Here is a 26030-nt window from a genome sequence, read left to right as displayed (position 1 = left end):
CATGAGGTAGTCACCTGGAATGCATTTCAATTAACTGGTGTGACTTGTTAAAAGTTAATTTGTGGAATTTCTTTACTTCTTAATGCGTTTGAGCCAATCAGTTGTGTTGTGACAAGGTAGGGGTTGTATACAGAAGATAGCCCTATTTAGTAAAAGACCAAGTGCGTATAATGGCAAGAACAGCTCAAATAAGCAAAGATAAACAACAGTCCATCATTACTTTAAGACATGAAGGTCAGTCAATGAGGAACATTTCAAGAATTTTGAAAGTTTCTTCAAGTGCAGTCGAAAAAACCATCAAGCGCTGTGATGAAACTGTCTCTCATGAGGACCGGAAGGAAAGGAAAGGAAGATGCAGAATTACCTCTGCTGCAGAGGATAAGTTCATTAGAGTTAACTGCACCTCAGATTGCAGCCCAAATACAGTGAGGGAAAAAAGTATTTGATCCCCTGCTGATTTTGTACGTTTGCCCACTAACAAACAAATTATCAGTCTATCATTTTAATGGTAGTTTTATTTGAACAGTGAGAGACAGAATAACAACAGAAAAATCTAGAAAAACGCATGTCAAAAATGTTATAAATTGATTTGCATTTTAATGAGGGAAATAAGTATTTGACCCCCCTCTCAATCAGAAAGATTTCTGGCTCCCAGGTGTCTTTTATACAGGTAACGAGCTGAGATTAGGAGCACACTCTTGAGCAGGGGGACCTTGCGGGCACTGCAGGACTTCAGTCCTTCACGGCATAGTGTGTTACCAATTGTTTTCTTGGTGACTAAAGTCCCAGCTGCCTTGAGATCATTGACAAGATCCTCCCATGTAGTTCTGGGCTGATTCCTCACCGTTTCTCATGATCATGATCATTGCAACTCCACGAGGTGAGATCTTGCATGAAGCCCCAGGCCGAGGGAGATCGACAGTTCTTTTGTGTTTCTTCCATTTGCGAATAATCGCACCAACTGTTGTCACCTTCTCACCAAGCTGCTTGGCCATGGTCTTGTAGCCCATTCCAGCCTTGTGTAGGTCTACAATCTTGTCCCTGACATCCTTGGAGAGCTCTTTGGTCTTGGCCATGGTGGAGAGTTTGGAATCTGATTGATTGCTTCTGTGGACAGGTGTCTTTTATACAGGTAACAAGCTGAGACAAGGAGCACTCACTTTAAGAGTGTGCTCCTAATCTCAGCTCGTTACCTGTATAAAAGACACCTGGGAGCCAGAAATCTTTCTGATTGAGAGGGGGTCAAATACTTATTTCCCTCATTAAAATGCAAATAAATGTATAACATTTGTGACATGCGTTTTTCTGGATTTTGTTGTTGTTATTCTGTCTCTCACTGTTCATATAAACCTACCATTAAAATTATAGACTGATCATTTCTTTGTCAGTGGGCAAACGTACAAAATCAGCAGGGGATCAAATACTTTTTTCCCTCACTCTACCTCAGTGGTGGTACTTGCTAAGCCATTAAAGATAGCTGTAACATCACACTACCTTCAATACTTTAACTCTACCTCAGATTGCAGCCCAAATAAATGCTTCATAGAGTTCAAGTAACAGACATCTCAACATCAACTGTTCAGAGGAGACTGTGTGAATCATGCCTTCATGGTTGAATTGCTGCAAAGAAACTAATACTAAAGGACACCAATAAGTAAAATATACTTTTTTTGTGGCAAGAAACACAAGCAATGGATATTAGGAATGTGGAACTCTGTCCTTTGGTCTGATGAGTCTTTGTGAGACGCAGAGTATGTGAACGGATGATCTCCGCATATGTGGTTCCCATCGTGAAGCATGGAGGAGGTGGTGTGATGGCGTGGGGTTGCTTTGCTGGTGACACTGTCAGTGATTTATTTAGAATTCAAAGCACACTTGGCTACCAGTATGGCTACCAGAGCATTCTGCCAGCCCATCTGGTTTGCACTTAGTGGGACAATCATTTGTTTTTCAACATGACAATGACCCAAAACACACCTCCAGACTGTGTAAGGGCTATTTGACTAAGAAGGAGAGTGACGGAGTGCTGCATCAGATGACCTGGCCTCCACAATCACCTGACCTCAAACCAATTGAGACGGTTTGGGATGAGTTGGACCGCAGAGTGAAGGAAAAGCAGCCAACAAGTGCTCAGCATATGTGGCAACTCCTTCAAGACTGTTGGAAAAGCATTCCTCATGAAGCTGGTTGAGAGAATGCCAAGAGTGTGCAAAGCTGTCATCAAGACAAAGGGTGGCTACTTTGAAGAATCTCAAATATAAAATATATTTTGATTTGTTTAACACTTTTTTGGTTACTACATGATTCCATATGTGTTATTTCATAGTTTTGATTTCTTCACTATTATTCTACAATATAGAAAATAGTAAAAATAACGAAAAACCCTGGAATGAGTAGGTGTTTCCAAACATTTGACAGGTACTGTATATTTTCACCCACAGATTGATTGGCAGGTCAACTCTTTTTGGCTTGGCCGCAGCTAATGTTTTTGTTTGAATGATGCATCTGGACACAGTACCAGCATTTTTTGGTTCCCCTGGCTGCTAGTTCCTGATCTTTTGAGAACATTATTTGACCAGTCGCTTGGCTTGAGAGGAATGGGAGATGTAGTGGAAGAATGCAGTGCTGAGGCAGAGGGCTCGTAGTGAGGAGGACTGGCTACTATTCTGAACTGTATGTGGTGAGCTCTCTGGTGCCCAGAGCTGCTGAAGCATCACCCAAGTGGGTGCCATTAATTGTGAAGGAGAAGTCCAGTGGCTACACAACTCAGGCTGGTTCCCAGAGTAGCCCTCTACATGACTGTCACCAGACAATCAATCGACATCAACCATATCCCTAACCACCTTCCTCTGATCAAGCCATGAACTGTCTCTCTCCATCTCTGGAGGATACATGTACTCAAAGACTTGGCCTCTATTGGTTTACCTAGCTAGCTTTTGCTAGGCTACTCATAATGTATTTTGTTTTTACTGTTGAAGCGCTTTGAGAACTTTTTCTGTTATGAAAAGCACTATAGAAGTGTAATAAATAGTAATTATTCTACTACTACTAATAATAATAATAATTAAAAACTCAGCCACGCTGCATGGAAAAACAAAAGTCAGGATGTCTGAGTGTGTGTGACACACACACTCATGGAGCGGAGGGCAGACTAAGCCCTAACAGTTTGAACCATACGTATGGCGCAATACTTGGCTGTGTCATCACATAGTTCCATGTTTAGTGCAGATAATAAAGGAGGCTATAGACTATTATTGTACACTATTATCCCTATTATAATTCTATGTACACTAATCTTGCAACATTACCATGGGTTGAAGAATTGAATGTGGCAATTTTCAGAGTGAATCAAAATGGCTAAGATAAATGTACTGAAACCCCTACTGAATGTTGGCCAGCAAGTGGGAGGGTTTCCACCATTTTAATTACACTTATTCAGCACGCACAAGGGAACCACACCTGCAAAGCCTGTTACACTCCCTCATAAGCTACATCTGATTACCAACTACTGAGATGCAGGTAGGACAGTCGGAATCGACTACTTACACAGAGCTGAACTACTCTCCAACAAATGAAATTTAACACAGAAGAGCTGCTTTCATATTCACACTTTCAGACGCACAGACGGACGACCAATAGTTAGCCGTAAAAAAATAATAGTGAGTACTTTGTAGCAGCTCAGCAGGGAAAAGGGATTTCATACAGATGTAGGATCTTACTGTGATCGCCATGTTGCAGGATAACTTCTCTGTTTCGGCTGGGTTAATTTCCTGCTGTGGCAAACTGGTGTAAATTAGGATCTTACATCTGTATTCAAATCTACGCAGTGCTTAGTGATCTATCGACATTAAAGCCCTGTCTTGTGCTTTTTATCCCAACAAAAATAGGATAAATGAATGCAAATAATATAGCATTGCTTTTCAAGAAATCACTAATAACTAATGATGTTTCGATCCACACTACTGCACAGTAAACTAAATGCTAGCTGACCCATATCCGGCCACTGATAGATGGCATTGGAGGCTTATATCCATCTCTGGCATTGACCCCTCCTGAGTGGAGTGTAGCGTCAGGCCTTAAACAGAGCATGCTCAGTAAGGTTGTGCCGTGGGAGATTGATTACTCCTCTGAGGTATGAAATATGCTGATGTCACAGACCAACCACATCACTTCCTCTCCCAGTGCTGGCTACTGCTGGGCTGGGCCGGTAGAGGATCCGCAGAGGGGTCAATGAAGTAATTAGGATGAGAGACACGAATGCAGAGACACGAATGCGCACACACACACACACACACACACACACACACACACACACACACACACACACACACACACACACACACACACACACACACACACACACGGGCATAAGTGGGCCACAAAGGGGGCCTGCCTGCGTTGTGATACTCTGTTCGTTGATGCAGGGCCGGCTGTGCTCTGCACTCCCACTGTTCTCTGCACTCCTACAGATTTCTGGGTATTTTGGTCGATTTTTCTGGTGTTACCCTGCATCTCCACGGAGACAGCGGTTATGAGCTTACGGACGTTGGGCTGTTTGTAATCCCAGGATTAGGCCCTGTGTGCCTCCTGTCCCATTTCCATTCAGTGGGAAACATGATTTGAAATACTAATAATCAGCAGATTCTGAGTCATAATCGTCTTCCCCCTATGCCCAATAACAAGAATAGCTTTGCAGGTCTCTGATCAGAGATCAGATTTCTAGGTCACAAAAGGAGTGACGAGAGCAAAAACATAACAGAATAGGCTAATATGCACATGAATGAATAATGTTTGCACGCACCTACGCTCTCTCTCTTACCTGCTCTCCTAGACACGCAGAATCCACCAATTTGGGACTGAGGTTATGGGTCAAAGTCTACTGACCATCCTGTTGAACCCTGACCCACTCTGGCTGAGCTAAAGACAAAAATCACTACACTATCCAACAAACACACAGCTAAAACCAAACTGAACTGCTTACACACAGCAGAACTACACTCCCTAACAAACACACAGCTAAAACCAAACTGAACTGCTTACACACAGCAGAACTACTCTCCAACAAACACACAGCTAAAACCAAACTGAACTGCTTACACACAGCAGAACTACTCTCTAACAAACACACAGCTAAAACCAAACTGAACTGCTTACACACAGCAGAACTACTCTCTAACAAACACACAGCTAAAACCAAACTGAACTGCTTACACACAACAGAACGACACTCTCTAACAAACACACAGCTAAAACCAAACTGAACTGCTTACACACAACAGAACTACACTCTCTAACAAACACACAGCTAAAACCAAACTGAACTGCTCACACAGCAGAACGACACTCTCTAACAAACACACAGCTAAAACCAAACTGAACTGCTTACACACAGCAGAACTACACTCCCTAACAAACACACAGCTACAACCAAACTGAACTGCTTACACACAGCAGAACTACACTCTCTAACAAACACACAGCTAAAACCAAACTGAACTGCTTACACACAGCAGAACTACACTCCCTAACAAACACAGAGCTACAACCAAACTGAACTGCTTACACACAGCAGAACTACACTCCCTAACAAACACAGAGCTACAACCAAACTGAACTGCTCACACAGCAGAACTACTCTCTAACAAACACACAGCTAAAACCAAACTGAACTGCTTACACACAACAGAACTACACTCCCTAACAAACACACAGCTAAAACCAAACTGAACTGCTTACACACAGCAGAACTACACTCCCTAACAAACACACAGCTAAAACCAAACTGAACTGCTTACACACAGCAGAACTACTCTCTAACAAACACACAGCTAAAACCAAACTGAACTGCTTACACACAACAGAACGACACTCCCTAACAAACACACAGCTAACTACTCTCTAACAAATTAAACTCAAAGAAGAAGAGCTGCTGTCATATCCCACTTTCAGATGCACAGAGGGAACAAACAATAGTATGTCCTGAAAGCCAATAATGAGCGCTTATTATGAAGTTGTAGCGGTTTACCAGGGAAAAGGGGTTTCATATTCATATCTACACAGCACTTAGAGATCTATCAATCGCCAGTCTTGGAGTTTAAAGACTATTCCAGCAAAAGGATGTTAAATGGCAAGCTGCACATACTATCATTGCTCTTCAAGTAGTGAAAAATGTAACTAATGATGTTTCGATCCACTGATAGATGGCATTGGAGGCCCGTATCCATCTCTGCCATTGAGCCACCATGAGTGCAGCGTCAGGTCCTAATCAGAGCATGCTCAGTAAGGTTGTGCCGTGGGAGATTGATTACTCCTCTGAGGTTTGAAATATGCTGATGTCACAAACCAACCACATCACTTCCTCTCCCAGTGCTGGCTACTGCTGGGCTGGGCCGGTAGAGGATCCGCACACACACACACACACACACACACACACACACACACACACACACACACACACACACACCACTATTAAAAACTGAGGCGTGCACACAAGCAAAAACACAAACACTCCTAAACTAACACCACAGAGTTTCTAAACCCAGAGGCGCAACATCGCAAGACTTCTGGGAAAGCTTGCGAAACAGACCAAACAGACCAGGGGTTTGGGATTTGAGAAGTCAATGAGAGGAGTAAAAAAAAAAAAAAAGTCTTCCTTAGTCGTTCATTTTCTCTAAATCTAAAAGGCACAACCTAGATTCGGGCCAATGTCTGACGTAGCTGAACGTGTTGTTACTCCAACCTCGAGAAAGTAACAAACCGACACGTTTACATTTTCATCCAGAACAAATCTTATATCGAAGGAGTGCTTTTTGATTTGACGGCCTGCACATACGCAGTTTGGCGCTTACGCGTTTCTGTACATGAGCTTAGCTAGCTAACGTCGCCATGACATCATCTACAAGTGTGATCGGGGATTTCCACTGGAGAAGCAGTTTCTGCCCATCTTCATACTGTACTGTCTTTGCTAATACACACATACATGGGTATAGGAAACCAATGACATTGAAACTCTGCTTCATGGAATCACCCAAACTATTAATCACATTTCATTCCTAATTCCTCATTACACTTCCTTTTAACGAGATCGCACATTTGCGAAGGGTATGATCATTTAATGCGCTACTACATTATTAAGAACTCGTGAACAGTAGGTAAATGAAGAGACATAATGTTTGCTTCCTGAATGTAGACAAGTGGTGCATGTCGAATCTAGTGGTTAACCCTGCCTCTTTCTGTCTATCTTATTAACCAGGAGGGGGCAGAGAGAGATAAAGCTAGAGGGTGGGTATGAAGGGAGGTTTGGGGGGGGTTAATGACTGTGTGCCTGTGCATCTTGACATTGGGGTGTGTCTGGGAGGAGAAGGGGGATGAGTAGCCTATTATTAATGTTGATTTTCTTTTGTGAACAAAAAAACCCTCTGTTTCATATTGCTGAGTGCACTTCTCTTCCTTTGGATGTTTGTGCTTGAGTGTGTATGTCGGTGTGTGCATTTGTGTGTGAGAGAGTGTGTCTGTGTAAGCACATGAAGGTGGGATGGGGGATGGGGTGTAAGCAGAACACACTCACAGGCGAGTTCCCCCCTCCCCCTCTCCTCCGCTCTCGTTCTGCACAGCTCGCCGGTCTCCATGGCAACCACATCTCACCATGAGGGAGCACACACACTCAAACACACACACACACACGGCTGAAGGCTTATTTTCAGGGCAGAGAAGAGAATGAATGGAAACACAATTCCTTCTGGATCTCCTCCTTTCTACACAGCTCTCATTTTCAGAGTGAGATTCCTATCTGCTTCTGTTCATATTCACACTGCCCTGTCATCTCTGAGCACAAAGCATACTCGCCACGACGTGACACCCGAACAAGAACAATCACACACACACACCCAAAGATACCGCATACAAAATACTGCACACACACACACACACACACACACACACACACACACACACACACACACACACACACACACAGGTAATGTAGCTCCGCAGCAGAGCAGCATATTCGCTGTGACAGCAGAAGCTAGCAGCTCCCTTCTCCACCCCAACACCCTATCAGAGAGGCTGACCTGCTCACTCCGCCTGCCCAGGCCCCTGCACCCTCACTGAGCCAAGGCACCAAAGACGCCCCACCATACAGTAACCATATCCCTTTATGAGGACAGATACTGGTACAGACACACACCACTTTGTCTGTGTATTTCTCTCCAGGTTAATCACAGTATGTAGGAGCAGCAGCTACATGATATACAAATACAGTCAGGTCCAAAATTATTGGCATCCCTTAATTAAGATGAGCAAATACTGAGCTATACTGTACGCTAAAACAAAATAGAAAATGATATTATTTTATACTTATCCAATTGCTTTGAGAAATATATTTTGTTTAATGAATAATCTTTTTTTTCTTTCAAAAAGATAGGGCTCAAAGTTATTGCCACCCCTGTTTTCAATAGCTTTCAATCCCTCACCTTGCGAGGATAATGGCACTGTACAATGTTTTATGAGATTGGAGAACACATTGGGTGGGATCTTAGAGCATTCATTGATACAGAATCTTTCCAGATCATTGATATCTTTCTTCTGCGCTTATGGACTGCCCTCTTCAATTCAAACTACAGGTTTTCAATGGGGTTCTTGTCCAGAGATAAGATGGCCATAGCAAAATGTTGATTTTGTAGTCAATTAACAATTTCTTTGTGCTTTTTGATGTGTACTTGCTTGGGGTTACTTTCTTACTGGAAAATCCACTTGCGGCCAAGTTTCAGCCTCCTGGCAGAGGCAACTAGGTTTTTGGCTAAAATGTCCTGGTTCTGGGTAAAGTTCATGATGCTGTTGACCTTAAGAAGGGCCCCAGAACCAGTGGAAGCAAAATAGACCCATAACATCAAAGCTCCACCACTATATTTTACAGTAGGTATGGGAGCTCTATTATATGTCATCCAACAAATCGAGAGCTTGGGACTAGGTTCCATCTGTTTTCCTACTTTGAATAATACTTTTAAGATAAATTGGGCTAATTAAAGAATCCAACTTCAATTTGGAATTTCATCCTTCATTATATCTTCTCCCGTTTTGGTGGCCTCAATTTTATGTACTTTGTAACTATAACATTGATAAAATTCCTGCAAAATTATCTGCGTTTCATAGACAATTATTCCTAGCATGGTCGTTAATATATAAACATAATTTTTCCCTGTATAGGTATTTCATTTGGAACAATAAGGACATTTTGTATAGAAACAAGTCTTTATTTTTTTAAGAACTGGTTCAATAATCATATCCTACTGGTGAGTCAACTTTTTAATGCAGAAGGATTGTTACTCAATTATGAGGAATTCTTATCTCGTTACAATATCCCTGTAACACCTAGAGAGTTCGCCATAGTCTTTGATGCTATTCCATCTGGAACTCTCATGTTGTTTAGAGGTGTAGCCAGACCTCACCTTCTTGACCTACCCTCGCTTAATCCAGTCGACTCTCCAATAGGGAAAATGTGATTCTCCTTGCTTGCTCAGAACAATAGGTCTATACGTGCTTTATTTCAAAGGGATATTGTATACATTCCTTATGTCACAAGTTACTGGAATACATTGGTCGCTAATATCTGTTGGAAAAAAGTCTGGTTATTACCACACAAATACCTGCTTGTTAACAAGGTCAAAGAGGTCACTTTCAGGATGATCCATAAGTATTACCCTGCGAATCATCACCCGAAGAAACTCAAAAAAGACATGAACATTGACTGTACTTTTTGTGTTGAGCATCCAGAAACAGTTTCACATTTATTTTGGAATTGTCTACATGTAAAAACAATTATGGAAAGATATTCACAGTTTTATAATTGTTAATATTCTTGATGACCTTTGTTTGTTATGGAAGAATGTGCTGCTCGGTTTCCTTAACTATAATAAAGATTAAGAAAAACAATTTGACCTCATAAATCTAATTGTGCCAATGGCAAAATTTCATATTCATAAATGTAAATTCAGTAATAAAAAAAACACTCTTCCGTGTCTTCTATAAGGAATTCGAGCAGTACATTAAGACCATCCAACATTCTTCTAATAAGAAAGCTGTTAAAACAATCAATATGTGTGTTTCTTTTAAGGTCTTTGTATAATCTGTAATGTGTTGTACCCCCTAGCATATGTTATCATTGTCTATCTGTATACTTCTTGTATGTATATAGATTATTCTACATATCAAAAAAACGGGGGGAAAAAAACGGGGGAAAAAACTAGGTTCTATCTGCAAAAAGCTGATTCTGAGGTAATTGAGTTTGAAGTTCTGAACCTTCATTGGTTTGAAAGGTGTCACCATGAACAACAAGCTCTCAAAAATGTCAACTCCTGGAGTTTGCTAAACCACATTGGCACTTTGATTGGAACCAGTTCTATGGTCAGATGACATGAAAATAGAGTTCTTTGGCCATGCACACCAGTGGTAAGTTTGGCTTTGGAAAAAGGAAGCATATGTAGAAAATAAGCCCATTCCTACTGTAAAATATGGTGGTGTTTTTTTTTATGTTATGGGGCTATTTTGTTATCACTGTAGGGCTGGGAATTGGGAATTTGTTTTGATCAGTCATGGAAATTAAAGTGCTGAAAACATGTTGGCTCCGTTTTTAAAAAGAAGATGAAGAACAAGCTATAGGATGAAAAATACCTGAGTTTTGGCGCAGGTGCAGCCGACTAGCACTGGTTAACGCTACCGAGCAAAATAAAAGCATTGTTTTTTATTTATTTTTGTACAAATCAATACTTGGAGTCAACATATCAATATCATATTCTCCAAAATAATATTGCGATATGTAACTGTTTCGATTTTTTCCCCATCACTATTCCACTGGTCCTAGGGTCCTTGTTAAGGTCAACAGCATCATGAACTTTACCCAGAACCAGAACATTTTAGCCCAAAACCTGGTTGCCTCTGCCAGGAGGCTGAAACTTGGCTGCAAGTGGATCTTCCGGCCAAGAGAATAACCCCAAGCACACATCAAAATCCACAAAGACATGGTTCATTTACCACAAAAATCCACATTTTACTATGGCCTCCAGACTTAGTCTCCAGACTTGAAACCCATTGAAAACCTATTGTTTGAATTGAAGAACACAGTCCATAAGCGCAGACGAAGGATATCAAGGACCTGGAAAGATTCTGGATAAAAGAATGATCTAAGATCCCTCGCAATGTGTTCAACTCATAAAACATTTTTGAAAAAGTCTCAGTGCTGTTATCCTTTCAAGGTGAAGTACTGAAAGGTATTGAAAACAGGAGTACCAATATTTTTGATACCCATCTTTTTTAAAGAAACAATTATTACTTATTTTTTCTCTGACCAATTGTATTAAGTACAAAATAATATTTTCACATTTTTTGGACCATAAATATAGCTCATTATTTGTATTATTTACTTTATACAGTATTTTTTCCTCATCTTTATCAAAGGTGCCAAAAATGTTGGACCTGACTGTATAAGCTGCCTTGCTGTCTTTAGTACTACGCCTCGGTTATGGACAAGACTTTTTCTAACAGAAGAAATACCCTTTCTGTACCACAAAGTGACCCATCTTCCCCAGCTCTATGCCTTCTCTATGTATCCCATGCCTGCTGTAAGAGCAGAGCAGCAGAGATACAGCGCTCTGTGGGCTTGTGTAACAGAGCGACAATGCAGGACCGTGTTATAACAATGCTATTAGCAGAACCCCACCCTACTGCAGCATCACACTAACGACGAAGATACAGTGGGAAGGGTCGGGGGGGGAGCGAGAGAGAGAGGGAGTCGAGTGAGAGAATGGGACAGAAAGGGAGAGGGAGAAATACAGTAGAATGAACGAGGGGAAGGGGTGCAAGGAAAGAATGAGAGAGGTGGAGAGAAAACAACAGAGGGAGAAAGGGGGAAGAGAGCAGAAATGGGGAGAAGAAGGGAGAGGAAGAGAGGATGGAGAAATGTGAGCAGTGAGAAATGTGTAAGGATGTACAGTACACTTCCTGTATGAGGAGAAGTCATGCAGACTAAACCAATAACTCTTGTAATATTGCAGGGCCAATTGCCTATTCCTTTATATATTTTTCATAACCACAAATTATTCACAGAGATAGATTGGAGGAGTTCTTAAACCTCACACACACACACCACACGCCCATGTGCAAACACACACACACACACGATAGCAGAACTACACACACATATATCCACTATGAGAGATGAATTACTCCCAGTATTTAATCCAACTAGCATTTAATCATTTATTTCCAAATCTGCTCTGCTCTGTTTCTGGAGTAAGTAGGACAGGGGCAGGACCAGAGGCACAGGAAGAGGAACAAGACAAAAACCAGGACACGGCAATACAGAGCGCGCTCACACACACACCCCGCTGATATAGCTGCAGACAGAGTAACCAAACTCAAAACTCACTAACATGGAAAACAATGACACAATGCCTCAGAATCTCATAATTAGCTACTGCACTGTGACAGAAAAATAACTGGAATGAAAACTAGCATCGTACCATGGCTGAAATCACATTGGTGTCTATCTATGTATGTGAATTGGTGTCTATCTACGTTCATGGCTTATGTCAAATTGATAGAAAGACATGAAAGTAATGTTATAGCTATCATATTCATATCAGAATAACCGTGCATAAGGAAAAGTGACCTCTCGGAAAAGACCAAGCACACTATCATTAGTAAAGTAAATGGACAACAGTGTGGTATTGTAGCTGCAGAGCTGAACCTAATTGGAATTCAGCATGCATGCAAGTGTCTGGGTTACTAGTTTAGCTGCAGGGAGAAAAGTATGTGGAGGATTTGATACACAAACAAGCCAACAAAACCCTCTCACAGGCAGGAGTGAGGCTGAGTGCTTGGACTAGATATGCGCTGACTTGGGAATGGGAAACTGTGTGTGTGTGTGTGTGTGTGTGTGTGTGTGTGTGTGTGTGTGTGTGTGTGTGTGTGTGTGTGTGTGTGTGTCAGCAAAAAAAATGTGATTCCTTGGAAGTTGTGCGAACGTACGTTTTTGGTTTCCCATTGGTTCTGGGAACAAAGCCACACGTTTCCTGACCGTTAAAACTGAACATTTAGCCGGTTCCGGGAACGTCAGTTTTTTTAGGTTGCAGGGAGTTTCAGAAAACCCTTCTCTATGGTTCCCTGAAAGTCTTCTGGCAGGTTTTATTAATGTTTAGAACGGAAATTATAGGCTATTTGAAGGCAATTAAATAACATTCTGAGAACATGTTTCAATAACACTGCTAGCTTAGGGTAACTGTTTTGAACACTAAGCACAGACAGGAAATTCATTTGATTAGGCATTAATCATGAAAACACATTTCTATTTCAGTGTTGTATGGCATCAGTGAGATTTGAACCTATGGTCTGTCTGCTCTCTATCCACGGAATTAGTCCGTTGCGCCAGCAAGATGGAGTAACCATGCCATGTTTTTAATTAAAACTCATACAAAGCTGTAAATGTTTTTGTCCATTGAAACGGACCCTATTTGAAAGGAAACAAGCATTCATTAAGATCAGGTGTGGCCAAGTAGTGGACGCGGCCAACACATCTGAACACACTTCAGGTGTGTTGAGAGAGTTTTTGTTAATGCTGAGAACGATATATAAGTTTTAAAATAACACTTTGCTGACTCTGCTAACGCTTTCTTGTGGTTTTGATGGAAAGTTTTCTTAACCTTTGCGTGAGTTCCAAATATCTATAATGGTCACCGCAGCGTGAGTTTTTCTATGCGCGTGATGTCAGACTGCACTCACTGTTCCAAAATGTGATTGTTGCGCAACAGGAAAGCTAACTCACACAGCCCTCAAACCAAGGCATGCTGCCTGTTAATTATCTACAGTATAGGCTATGTTTCAACTTGTCAATTTCAAATGATTTTCTAACAAGTTTTATTTTCTAACAACAGTGTGAATTAATTAATTCACATAGAAGTAGCTCATTTCGCTGTTGACGACAATTTACGTTTGAGGTATTACTGAGCCGGACAAACTTCTCTCTTCGACGAGGGCCCAAGCACTTCCCCAGTGTTTCCCCAGATCAAGTATGCAGGCATTTGCATATCTCCAGTCAGAACAGAACTTGCAGAACCTGTCAGCCAAGAGATAGCTAAATATGACAGCTTGTGTTAGGTCTCTCTTTCTTCAGTTAGCGCTAGGACTGCTCACATTGAGGACATACCATTGTAAAGACTGTGTTTATGCAACATGTTCCTGTAAAAAAAACAGTGGCCAGCTCAAACGCTGACTGTTGCATCCGCCGTAACTGGACGTTCTAAATAAGTGTTCTAATCCCACCGGTTTGAGCGCACGCTGCAGGGACCACTGTAGAATTATCACACCTGTGTGTCCGTACGCGTTTAATCTTCAAAGAACATTACTTTAAATAGAACGATGAGGAAACCTCCAGAAAACATTATGCTGAAGTCCTGGAATTCCCACATAAGAACGTTGTTTCGTAACGTTCTCTGGACAATTTGAGAGCATGACTTTATATAGAACCATGAGGAAACCTGTAGGATATGTTATGGGAAGGTTGTATGCAAAATAAGCATAGGCACAACCACGCTCTCACCAAGCTCTAAGCAACATATGGTTCTCAGAACGTTATGTGCTAGCTGGGGTATGCGCGTGTGTTGTGTGCGTGCTTGCGTGCATGTCTGTGTGTGTGTGTGTGTGTGTGTGTGTGTGTGTGTGTGTGTGTGTGTGTGTGTGTGTGTGTGCTAATATAAGTTGAGTTAGTGCATAAAACGACTACATTTAATCCAACAAATGGATTGCTTTAGCAATATAAAGGCCAGGAAACTAACCATGCCATTAAAACCAAGGCTATGGTTGGCTGTTTGATTGGATATCCACACAATAGGCATCGGTAGTAATCACTCTGATAGGCTGTCCAAACCTCCACGCCTATAACAGGCTCTTTGATTGGCTCTCGGAGTGGCTGGGGACACAGGTGGTGTCCGGTAGATTTACAGTCCCCTTGGGACCACCTCCAGCGGGGTAAGAGCTCCACAGCATAATAGATTCACTAATACCCCCCCACGGTGACACACATGCTGCCTCCCTCCTATTCCCCCCCAGCCCTCCCTCATTTCCCCATTCTGACGAGCACTACCATGCACCAAGGACGGGGACCCCACAAGGACGACCTATTACGTACACACAATGTCAGTGACACTATTGCCGGTGACACACTGTTACACACTTATAGGGAGACGCTGAGAGAGACTGAGACGACATGTATAGCTACGTAACACATTGAGACATGTATATTCAGGGATTTTACTATACCGTTAGTTTTCTGGGTTGTGTGTGTGAGAGAGACTGGGGGCGACTTCGAGGATCCTGCCTTAATGTTTCACTTCTCATCTGTATCCAAAAGAGAAACACAACAAACATTTGTAGCGCACAAATATTATGATCCTCCAACCCCCATCTGTTAGGTTTGCAGGGAAAAATAGAAACATGTCCGTCTTGCCAAGAACGCAGTCATGCTTAAACTTGACATAATGTATATAAACCTGATGAAATTCACCAGGCATTTAATACATGCACACATATGAGTATAAGTGAAGGAATATGGCCTGGACCCCACTATCTTTATCTAAATGAATAGAAACACATTGGCAATAGATATCAATAGAGCTCTGAGCGCACGCGCACACACACACACACACACACACACACACACACACACACACACACACACACACACACACACACACACACAGAGAGATAGATTTAGTTCAGCCTTTGACCAGGAGGGGGAGATTTTTCATTCAGTTCTTTTGTTCTCCCTAGATCCTGGCTCTCTACTAGAGATGAGATGAACTGATTTGCCACACATGACACAAACACTCCCACCCACCCCCACAAAACCACATATTGCTTGATAAATACATGCACACAATCCCAGCCACTCAGACACACACCACATAAACGATAACCGTGGTTCAGTTATTAAATCTGTTTGGGATGCCGCCGTGCATGTGTCTTTCTCCCCTGCGGAAATGAAAAAGGAAATCTCCAACCGTGTAAGAAACGAGAGATAGAGTACACAGCTGTGTGCCTGTCTAATATCACCAAGCAAGCGCTCAGCTAGATACTCATCAACACAATAACTCGCTGCAGACAGAGCAAATCTACATTTGAACAGCAATCGAAAACCCGGGCACACCGTGTTTCTCAAAGAGACAACCCTAATCATCTACACTACGACATTGCCCCTCTCTCAATAGATAGATAGATATAGGAGAAGGCACTAAGGTCTAAATGTATTGTGTGATACCAGTCTCCTTCATATGTAACAGGATATATTACAGCAGTGTGCACTGCTGAGTGTGCAGTGCAGTGAGTTCAGTGCAGGTCCAGCCTTGGTGCAAGAAGCCTCAATGCACTTATTTAAATAAGACTGAATAATGCAGTGGAGCTCTGGTCTGCAGAGTGAGACACTTTGGAAGCAGTTTGAAAGAGTGTCTCAGCCTGCTCCCCTCTCCGGAACTCATCCGTTCGCAAAGCCTCCGTTTTCTCTGTAGTTCTTCTTAGAAAACATGAAACATCATCTTCCACTTTCAACATCAAAACGTAGTCACCTAAATGCATCATCAACAAGCAAATGAGAAAAAAAAGGACATGCTTCCCACTTCAGATGAACCGAGTTTAGTGTGTGTGTGTGTGTGTGTGTGTGTGTGTGTGTGTGTGTGTGTGTGTGTGTGTGTGTGTGTGCACGTGCCTGCACGTGTGTGTGTTGACGTTACCCTTTCATTGGTAGCCCTGTGTGGAGGTTGCATGTCCACCATATATTACAGCTCCTTAGAGGTACTGAAAACCCTTTTAACCCAGGCCGTTTTCACTAGTTATTCCTGCCATTTGCAACCTACTGTATCATTCGCCTAGACTGTAAAGGCGAAGTGGTGAGATATGCGTGAGGAAGGAGATGGACAGAACGAAGAGTAAGAGGGGAGTACATAACGAGAGAAAGAGTGACAGCGCTGTAAAAAAAAAAGAATTAAAAAAAAAGTGGAAAAATCCCCAAAAACAGAAAGATATAGGGAGAAAGAGAAGACTAGTAAAAGACGGTGAGAGGACTAGAGGAGGAAGGCGGGCAGGAGTCACCGGCTCCTGAGACTGAGAATGACTGGCGTGTCTGTTTGTTCTCTCTCTCCTCTGCTCTGCTCTTATACAGCCACTGCGACATGAAGATCATTTCCTATAATCGCATTGCGCAAGCACCAAAGTGGAATCGTCACTTAGACACGGTTTTAACGGCCGCCCTAATCCTGGAAAACAGGGAATACTGACAGTGCGGGCAGAATGGAGGTATTCACGAAACGGGATTTGGAGGAATTTGGGAGCATTGTGCGTTTGTAGCAAGAGTTAGACAAGGTCAGAGGAATGACACATGGGGCCACAGACACTTTGCTTCAGAAGTATGAAACTATGTTAGAGGAGACTGGAAAGTGAATGAGGATTAGATAGTTGGACGTAAACAGGAGACTAACAAAGCAAGTGCATGACCACGCTACTCTCTCCTCCAATCACAACCAGCCAAGAAGAGAAACAGAATTACATTAATGTTATGTTTGGGTGCTTTTTTTTTGTCTTTGTGTGATTGTTTGGAAAAAATCTTTTATTTTGACACACAACTCCTATTAGAGTCAGACTTTGGTCTCGTTATCCAGTGTGATGCATTGTGGATAATATGGTATCTGGCCTACTTTATCAGAGTAGCTGATGTAGTGTGATGACGCATGGGGATCTCTAAACCATCCATCCTCCATCATTACTAGCTATGACACACTGCTGAAATCTAAGCCATTCATCCCGGTCTCATCAGAACGCTTTATGAAACATGGAGCATGACTGATAGGATAGCCTGCAGACTAGCGCTGAGAGGGTTCAGTGTACCTCACATGTACGTGACCCTACAGACGCACACACACACATGCACACGTAAGCACACAGACACGCACACACTCAGGTCCAAAGTTATTGGCACCCTTGATTAAAGATGGGTGAAAAAAAGACTGTCAAAAAGAAATGATTCATATGCTGAGCTATATAGGTTGCAAAAAAAAGGGAAATTATATTATTTTATGTTAATACAATTGCTCAGAGAAAGAGATTTTGTGAAACAAGTAATCTTTTTTTCTCAAAAAGACAGGGCTCAAATGTATTGGCGCCCCTTTTTCAATCCCTTTCAATACCTCACCTGAGGATAAAGACTTTTACTAAAACCTTATTATGAGATTGAAGAACACATTGGGTGGGATCTTAGACCATTCCTCCATAAATAATATTTTCAGATCCTTGAGATCCTTCGTCTGCACTTCTGGGACTACCCTCTTCAAATCACAACCAGATGCTGTTCAGAGATAGATGGGAGGGGGTGAGTGGAGCTGACAGGTGGGACTAAAAACAACAAGATAACTAATGTCAAATCTACTGTGTCCGGAAATATATATATACTGTAGGTTCAGAACTTTTGTGAAACAACACAGTTAAAAACACGGCAAAAACAAAACTGGATGGTCTTCAGAGATAGATGGGAGGGGTTGAGGGTAGCTGAAGGGTGGGATTAAAAACAAAAAGCTGGAAGTAGAAGCCTAATTAGTTTACTCCAATTAGGTGAGGGGTGGTAGGGTTAGGGGAAAACAATGAAGGAAAATAGATTTTAAATAAATCTATCAATATATACACTACCGTTCAAAAGTTTGGGTTCACTTAGAATGTCCTTGTTTTTGAAAGAAATGAAACATTTTTTGTCCATTAAAATAATATCTAAATGATCAGAAATACAGTGTAGACATTGTTAATGTTGTAAATGACTATTGTAGCTGGAAACGGCTGATTTTTTTATGAAATATCTACATAGGTGTACAGAGGCCCATTATCGTCCCGTGTGGCTCAGTTGGTAGAGCATGGTGTACGCAACGCCAGGGTTGTGGGTTCGATTCCCACGGGGGACCAGTACGGACAAAAATAAAAACATGTATGAAATGTATGCATTCACTACTGTAAGTCACTCTGGATAAGAGCGTCTGCTAAAATGTTTTTAAAAAAGTAAAACAATCAGCAACTGTCACTCCTGTGTTCCAATGGCATGTTGTGTTAGCTAATCCAAGTTTAGCATTTTAAAAGGCTAATTGATCATTAGAAAACCCTTTTGTAATTATGTTAGCACAGCTGAAAACTGTTGTTCTGATTAAAGAAGCAATAAAACTGGTGTTCTTTAGACTAGTTGAGTATCTGGAGCATCAGCATTTGTGGGTTCGATTACAGGCTCAAAATGGCAAGAAACAAAGTACTTTCTTCTGAAACTCGTCAGTCTATTCTTGATCTGAGAAATGAAGGCTATTCCATGCGAGAAATTGCCAAGAAACTGAAGATCTCGTACAACGCTGTCTACTACTCCCTTCACAGAACAGCGCAAAACTGTCTCTAACCAGAATAGAAAGAGGAGTGGGAGGCCCCAGTGCACAACTGAGCAAGAGGACAAGTACATTAGAGTGTCTAGTTTGAGAAACAGATGCCTCATAAGTCCTCAAATGTCAGCTTCATTAAATAGTACCCACAAAACACCAGTCTCAACGTCAACAGTCAAGAGGCGACTCCGGGATGCTGGCCTTCTAGGCAGAGATCCTCTGTCCAGTGTCTGTGTTCCTTTGCCCATCTTAATCTTTTCTTTTTATTGGCCAGTCTGAGATATGGCTTTTCCTTTGGAGCTCTGCCTAGAAGGCCAGCATCCCGGAGTCGCCTCTTCACTGTTGACGTTGAGACTGGTGTTTTGCGGGTACTATTTAATGAAGCTGCCAGTTGAGGACTTGTGAGGCGGTTGGAACCAAAAATCTCAAATTTGGACTCATCAGACCAAAGGACAGATTTCCACCGGTTTAATGTCCATCGCTCATGTTTCTTGGCCCAAGCAAGTTTCTTATTCTTATTGGTGTCCTTTAGTAGTGGTTTCCTTGCAGCAATCTGACCATGAAGGCCTGATTCATACAGTCTCCTCTGAACAGTTGATGTTGAGATGTGTCTGTTACTTGAACTCTGTGAAGCATTTATTTGGGCTGCAATTTCTGAGGTTGGTAACTCTAATGAACTTATCCTCTGCAGCAGAGGTAACTCTGGGTCTTCCTTTCCTGTGGCGGTCCTCATGATAGTCAGTTTCATCATAGCTCTTGATGGTTTTTGCGACTGCACTTGAACTTTCAAAGTTCATGAAATTTTCCGGAATGACTGACCTTCATGTCTTAAAGTAATGATGGACTGTCATTTCTCTTTGCCCATTTGAGCTTTTCTTGCCATAATATGGACATTGTCTTTTACCAAATAGGGCTATCTTCTGTATACAACCCCTAACTTGTCACAACTCAACTGATTGGCTCAAATGCATTAAGGAAAGAAATTCCACAAATTAACTTTTAACAAGGCACACCTGTTAATTGAAATGCATTCCAGTTGACTACCTCATGAAGCTGGTTGAGAGAATGCCAAGAGCGTGCAAAGTTGTCATCAAGGGTTAAGGGAGGGTTTGGCCGGCAGTGATGTCCTTGTCCCATCGTGCTCTTACGACTCCTGTGGCGGGCCGGGTGCATGCACGCTGACACGGTCGCCAAGTGTACAGTGTTTCCTCCGACACATTGGTGTGGCTGGCTTCCGGGTTAAGTGGAAATTGTGTCAAGAAGCAGTGTGACTTGGTTGGGTCGGCTCTCGACCTTCGCCTCTCCCGAGTCCGTACGGGAGTTGCAGCGATGAGACAAGACTGTAACTACCAATTGGATACGACGAAATTAGTGATTAGGATGCAACAGAGAACTTTTCTGTGCAACAATGTCTCTGGAAAACGTCCACATTATTTCCAGGATTATCCGTTTCGATAACCGAGACACCAGACCAGCTCGCCGGTAGAGAGACAAGCTAGCTGCAATCAGATGAGTGTGGGAAAAGTGGGTGGACCGCCTTCCCCTGTTTTACAACCCTGGGCCCGTTACTGTTGATGAGCAGCTTATGCCATTTAGGGGCCCCTGCACCTTCAGGCAGTACATACCGTCTAAACCCGCAAAATATGGAATCAAGATCTGGGCTGCCTGGGATGCTGCTTCCTCATTATGCGTGGAACTTGCAGGTGTATATGGGGAAGCCAGATGGAAGAGCCCCTGAGAAGAACCAAGGGATGCAGGTGGTCCTGGACATGACACCGGGACTCCGTTACCACAACATCACATGCAATAACTTTTTTACTTTGCACAAGCTGGGACAGGAGCTCCTCAAGAGGAAGCTGATGATGGTACAAAGAGTACGAAATAACATGCCAGAGCTCCCACCTCAGCTGTTGAATACATAGAACAGGCCTATCAATTCCTCTAAGTTTGTTTTCACGGCACACACGTCAATAGTAAAATATGTGCCAAAGAAAGGCAAAACTGTGGTACTCATGAGTACGCTGCATAGGGATGGGACAATCTGTTACCAGGAACATCAAAAAACAGAAATCATAATGGATTGCAATGCCACAAAGGAGGGGTGGACAATTTAGACAAGCTGGTGACAGGCTACAGCTGCAAAAGAAGAACCCTACGCTGACCACTTGTGATATTCTTCAACATTTTGGACATCTCGGCGTACAACGTCGTTGTCATCTGGATGGCGTTGAACCCAGATTGGAACAGAGGGAAGCTCCAGAGGAGATGGCTCTTTCTCGAGGAGCTGGGCAAGGAATTGGTAAAACCTCAAATCCAGAGGAGGCAACATATCCCAAGCACCCCAGCTTTTGCAGCCATCGTAAGGATGACTCAGGAGGAGGATGCTGGTTCCCCATCCGCCCAACCCACATAACCAACAACTCCAATACCAGAAGTGTGAGTGATGTTGTTGCATGTGTGTGTGTCTGACTCTCCTACCTTGGCCTGCTGTAACTATATATGTGAGTGAGTGAGTGAGTGAGTGAGTGAGTGAGTGAGTGAGTGAGTGAGTGAGTGAGTGAGTGAGTGAGTTGCTAGTAAAATTCCTGAACTAAGTGTTATCATCATTCTAGAAGAAGCGCTGTGATGTGTGTGGACCCAAGGACAGGAAGACACAGTACACATGCATCAAGTGCAAGAAATACATTTGCAACACACAGACAGTAAAACTCTGTCCCTTATGTTGTGTGTAGACCGGCCTTACTTTGAATTTGTGTTCAGTGTGTCCTTCCAATTTGTTCTGTTCAAAGCAATAAACATCAATAGTGATGAAAACTTTGTTTCATTTATATTTGTTCAAGATAAACATGATTTATTCCACCCAGGTCTTGATTCTAATTGATTTCTGTTTACAAAAATCACATTTTATAAAACAAATTGCGTAGAGCTTTTATTGATACCGTAAATGTGATCTACATTAGCAGAGGTAAATGGCAAATATTATGTTTTGCTTGTAATTGATATAAGTCAACATCTAAGTATTAAGTATTTTTACGTAAATTGTTATAGCTGTATTGTTTTAAAAAAAAAAATAATGTTGTGGGTCCATCAGACCTGCGAACATTGGGTGAAAAACCAAAACATGAACACCACACAAGGGTTAACAAGGGCCCCAGGACCAGTGGTATCAAAGTAGCCCCATAACATCAAAGATCCAGCACCATATTTTACAGTAACTATGGTATGGGGTTCTGTTCTACATATGCCTATTTCTTTCGAAGCAAAGCCCACCACTGATATCTGTAGCCAAAGAGCTCTATTTTCATCAATGATCTGGAAAGATTCTGTATGGAGGCATGGTCTAAGATCCCTTCTCCAATCTCATCATTTTAGAAAAAGGCTCAGTGCTTTTATCCTCGCAAGGTGAGGTATTAAAAGGTATTGAAAACAGGGGTGTCTCACATAAAATATTGTCTAAAAACCTACCCAGAATCACATAGTCAAAAACCATATACTACTACACTGTCACAATCAACTACTACTCAGTTAGAACGTTGTCAGAATGACACAAAGAGTCCAGAAAACCCACTGCACAGATACAGTACAAGACTTCAGCATCAGTGCCTAAAAAGCAACTAAGACAAACTGTGAAACGGGAGCCCTTTCCCTCTCATTGTTCCTGTCACAGCCACACACACAAGTGAGAGCGACTGGCACACTGAAATATGCAGCACTGCTGACAGCCCCAGTTACCCGAAGAGAGAAGAGAGGATGGGGTGAGGAGAGGACAGACAGACAGACAGACAGACAGACAGACAGACAGACAGACAGACAGACAGACAGACAGACAGACAGACAGACAGACAGACAGACAGACAGACAGACAGACAGACAGACAGACAGACAGACAGACAGACAGTGCACTCTTAGAAAAAAAAGGTCTAGAGCCTAAAAGGGTTGTTCGGCTGACCCCATAGGAGAACCCTTTGAAACTTTCTTGGTTCCAGCTAGAACCCTTTTAGTCCCAGGTAGAACCCTTTTTAGTTCCATGTAGAACCTTTTCCACAGAGGGTTCTACAAGGAACCCAAAAGAGTTTTACCTGGAACCAAAAAGGGTTATCCTAGGGGGACAGCTGAAGAACCATTTTGGAACACTTTTTTACCAAGAGTGTGGGGTGAAGACTGTGCCTACAGACAAAGAGACAGACTGACTGAGACTGCAAAGAGGAAAGGAAATAAGAGAGGAAAGAAAAGGAAGGGAATGGAAAGGAATTGAAAAGAAAGGAAAGGAGAGGAAAGAAAGAAAATAAAATTAAAGGAAAACGGAGAGGAATGCAGATAGCAGAAGAATAAGAGGTGGGGGGAAATGAGAAAAAAATGTATGAAGTAATAAAAAACTAAATATGGACAAGGAAACAGAAAAGGACAGAATATAGGAGAGGAGCCCATCCAATACAGCAAGCACAGGAAGACAGAGAAAGAGGAAGGTTTCAGACATTTTACATCCGACTGCACTCACACTAGGAGACAGAAGGGGGCACAAGAGAGAGAGAACGAACGAGGGAGAAACTGGCTGTGTGGGAGGAGGTCGAGATAGCGAGATCCGCTGTGTGTGAAAAAGAAGGCAAAATGGAGAGAGAGAGAGAGAGAGAGAGAAAGAGACAGAGAGAGAAAGAGAGGGAGTGAATGAAAGAAAGATGGAAAAAAAGAAGGACAGAGGAAGAGGGAACCAGAAAGACGAGCTAAGAAACAGAGTGGCTGCGAGAATAAGGGCGAGTGATGGAGAGGGGAGGGAGATGGAGAGGGAAGGGGGAAAGATGGAGGGAGAGAGTGAGAGATGGAGGTAGAAGGGGTAGAGAGCTGTCTCAGTCATTCAGTCTAATAGTGTAATACTCATCCACAACACTCACATCCCACTGTTTAATTCATACAGGACGGCCCAGTAGATAAGATGGCGGGAAATATAAGAGAGGAGAGTACTGACTGACAGGAGCAGAGGCAGGGGAATCTTTCATCTGCACGCACACAAAGACACACACATATAGACACACATACTATACACTAAAGAAGAGTGGATAAATATGTTTGACAGGCAAAGCCTGAGCAGGTCTGCCTCCCTGTGCAGGAGATGGTTGTCTCATTGACGTTAAGTTATTATAATACCATTATTAACCAAAATTCCCAAATCTCAAAGAAATCTCTATGGCAGATGGTCTCCCTAAAAAAAAACAGCCGACAGACAGACGGACAGACAGTGAAATAAAAAGCTAGATGAGTCACACAGTCCAGGCCTCAAGTTGTCAAAATCGTCAGCAGTTATTTCCAAGAAAGAGAGGCTCAAAATGTGTCAAAGAAAGATCCTTAAAAGGATACAGTTAGATAAAAGAAGCAAACACAGGAATGTCTTCCTCCCATTAACCTGTGAATATAGTGTTCTGCATTGCAATTATCTGTACAGGCAATTGGAGTAGAGAGAGAATGGCGGTGAGTCATCGGCGACCTGGCCCATTCTCGCATATCAGAGTGTGCTGGTTTTAGAAATACACGTCATGCTGTCATGCATAACGCCAGCCTGAAACACCTGTTCGTGTGTGTGTGTGTGTGGAGTGAGTTTAGACCTGTGTACAGTATATGTGTGTAGCCTATGTGTGGGTGAACATACAGGATGTCGGCCCACATGGGACATTTTACACACAACTGAATGCGCTCATAACAGGCCCAGCATTACCCAGGTTATGGGGCAAATGGCACCAGGGGAGTCAGAACCCTGCAGATGGGATCACTGCTCTCTGCAACGGCCATAAAAACACTCTCAATTCAATCTTCCATCCGTGAATAAAGTAAACATTGGATGGATTCATCAGTGACGTTTGCAGCAACTGTGGCCACATTCAATTGTAGGCTTCCTACATCTACTCAGCCTGCATTGGGAGTGCATGATAACACTGTGTGGGGTCAAGAAGCTTAGGAGGGCTGAGTTCAAGATAATCAAATTTTATGTGTCACATACACATGGTTAGCAGGTGTTAATGCAAGTGTAGCGAAATGCTTGTGCTTCTAGTTCCTAGTTCCGACCATGCAGTAATATCTAACAAGTAATCTACCAATTCCACAACAACTACCTTGTACACACAAGTGTAAAGGTATGAATACAAATGTACATAAAAATATATAAATGAGTGATGGCCGAACGGCATAGGCAAGATGTAATAGATGGTATGGAGTACAGTATATACATATGAGATGAGTATTGTAGGGTATGAAAACATATAAAGCAGCATTGTTTAAGGTGGCTAGTGATACATTACATCAGGATGGCAAGATGCAGTAGATGGTATAGAGTACAGTATATACATATGAGATGAGTAATGTAGGTTATGAAAACATGATGTAAAGTGGCATTGTTTAAAGTGGCTAGTGATACATTTTACATCAAGATGGCAAGATGCAGTAGATGGTATGGCGTACAGTATATACATATGAGATGAATAATGTAGGTTATGTAAACATTATCTAATATAAATAATATAAAGTGGCAAGTGATAAATTAATTACATAAATGTTCCCATTACTAAAGTGGCTTGAGTTGAGTCAGTATGTTGGCAGCAG

The 26030-nt window shown here is 42.2% G+C and overlaps 1 protein-coding gene and 1 non-coding gene across 15 annotated transcripts in view; one reads left to right on the top strand and one right to left on the bottom strand.

The window, feature by feature from the left end:
• LOC106604881 (protocadherin alpha-C2) overlaps positions 1-26030 on the bottom strand; it is a 221101-nt gene that overhangs the window by 110823 nt on the left and 84248 nt on the right. For 10 of the 14 annotated variants that reach the window (XM_045718168.1, XM_045718164.1, XM_045718169.1 and 7 more), the window contains exon 2: positions 15310-15387. The exons of the other annotated variants lie outside the window; for them this stretch is intronic. In XM_045718168.1, coding sequence (XP_045574124.1) covers positions 15310-15387 — 78 coding nt within the window. The remainder of the gene's footprint in view (positions 1-15309; positions 15388-26030) is intronic. 14 annotated transcript variants of the gene reach the window in all.
• On the top strand, positions 18913-18986 carry trnaa-cgc (transfer RNA alanine (anticodon CGC)). Its single transcript has one exon. It is a non-coding gene; the product is annotated as a tRNA-Ala (tRNA).

This window comes from Salmo salar, chromosome ssa05 (genome assembly GCF_905237065.1).
Source record: "Salmo salar chromosome ssa05, Ssal_v3.1, whole genome shotgun sequence".
NCBI classification, from domain to species: Eukaryota; Metazoa; Chordata; class Actinopteri; order Salmoniformes; family Salmonidae; genus Salmo; species Salmo salar.
This window is presented reverse-complemented; position numbering and strand designations above follow the sequence as displayed.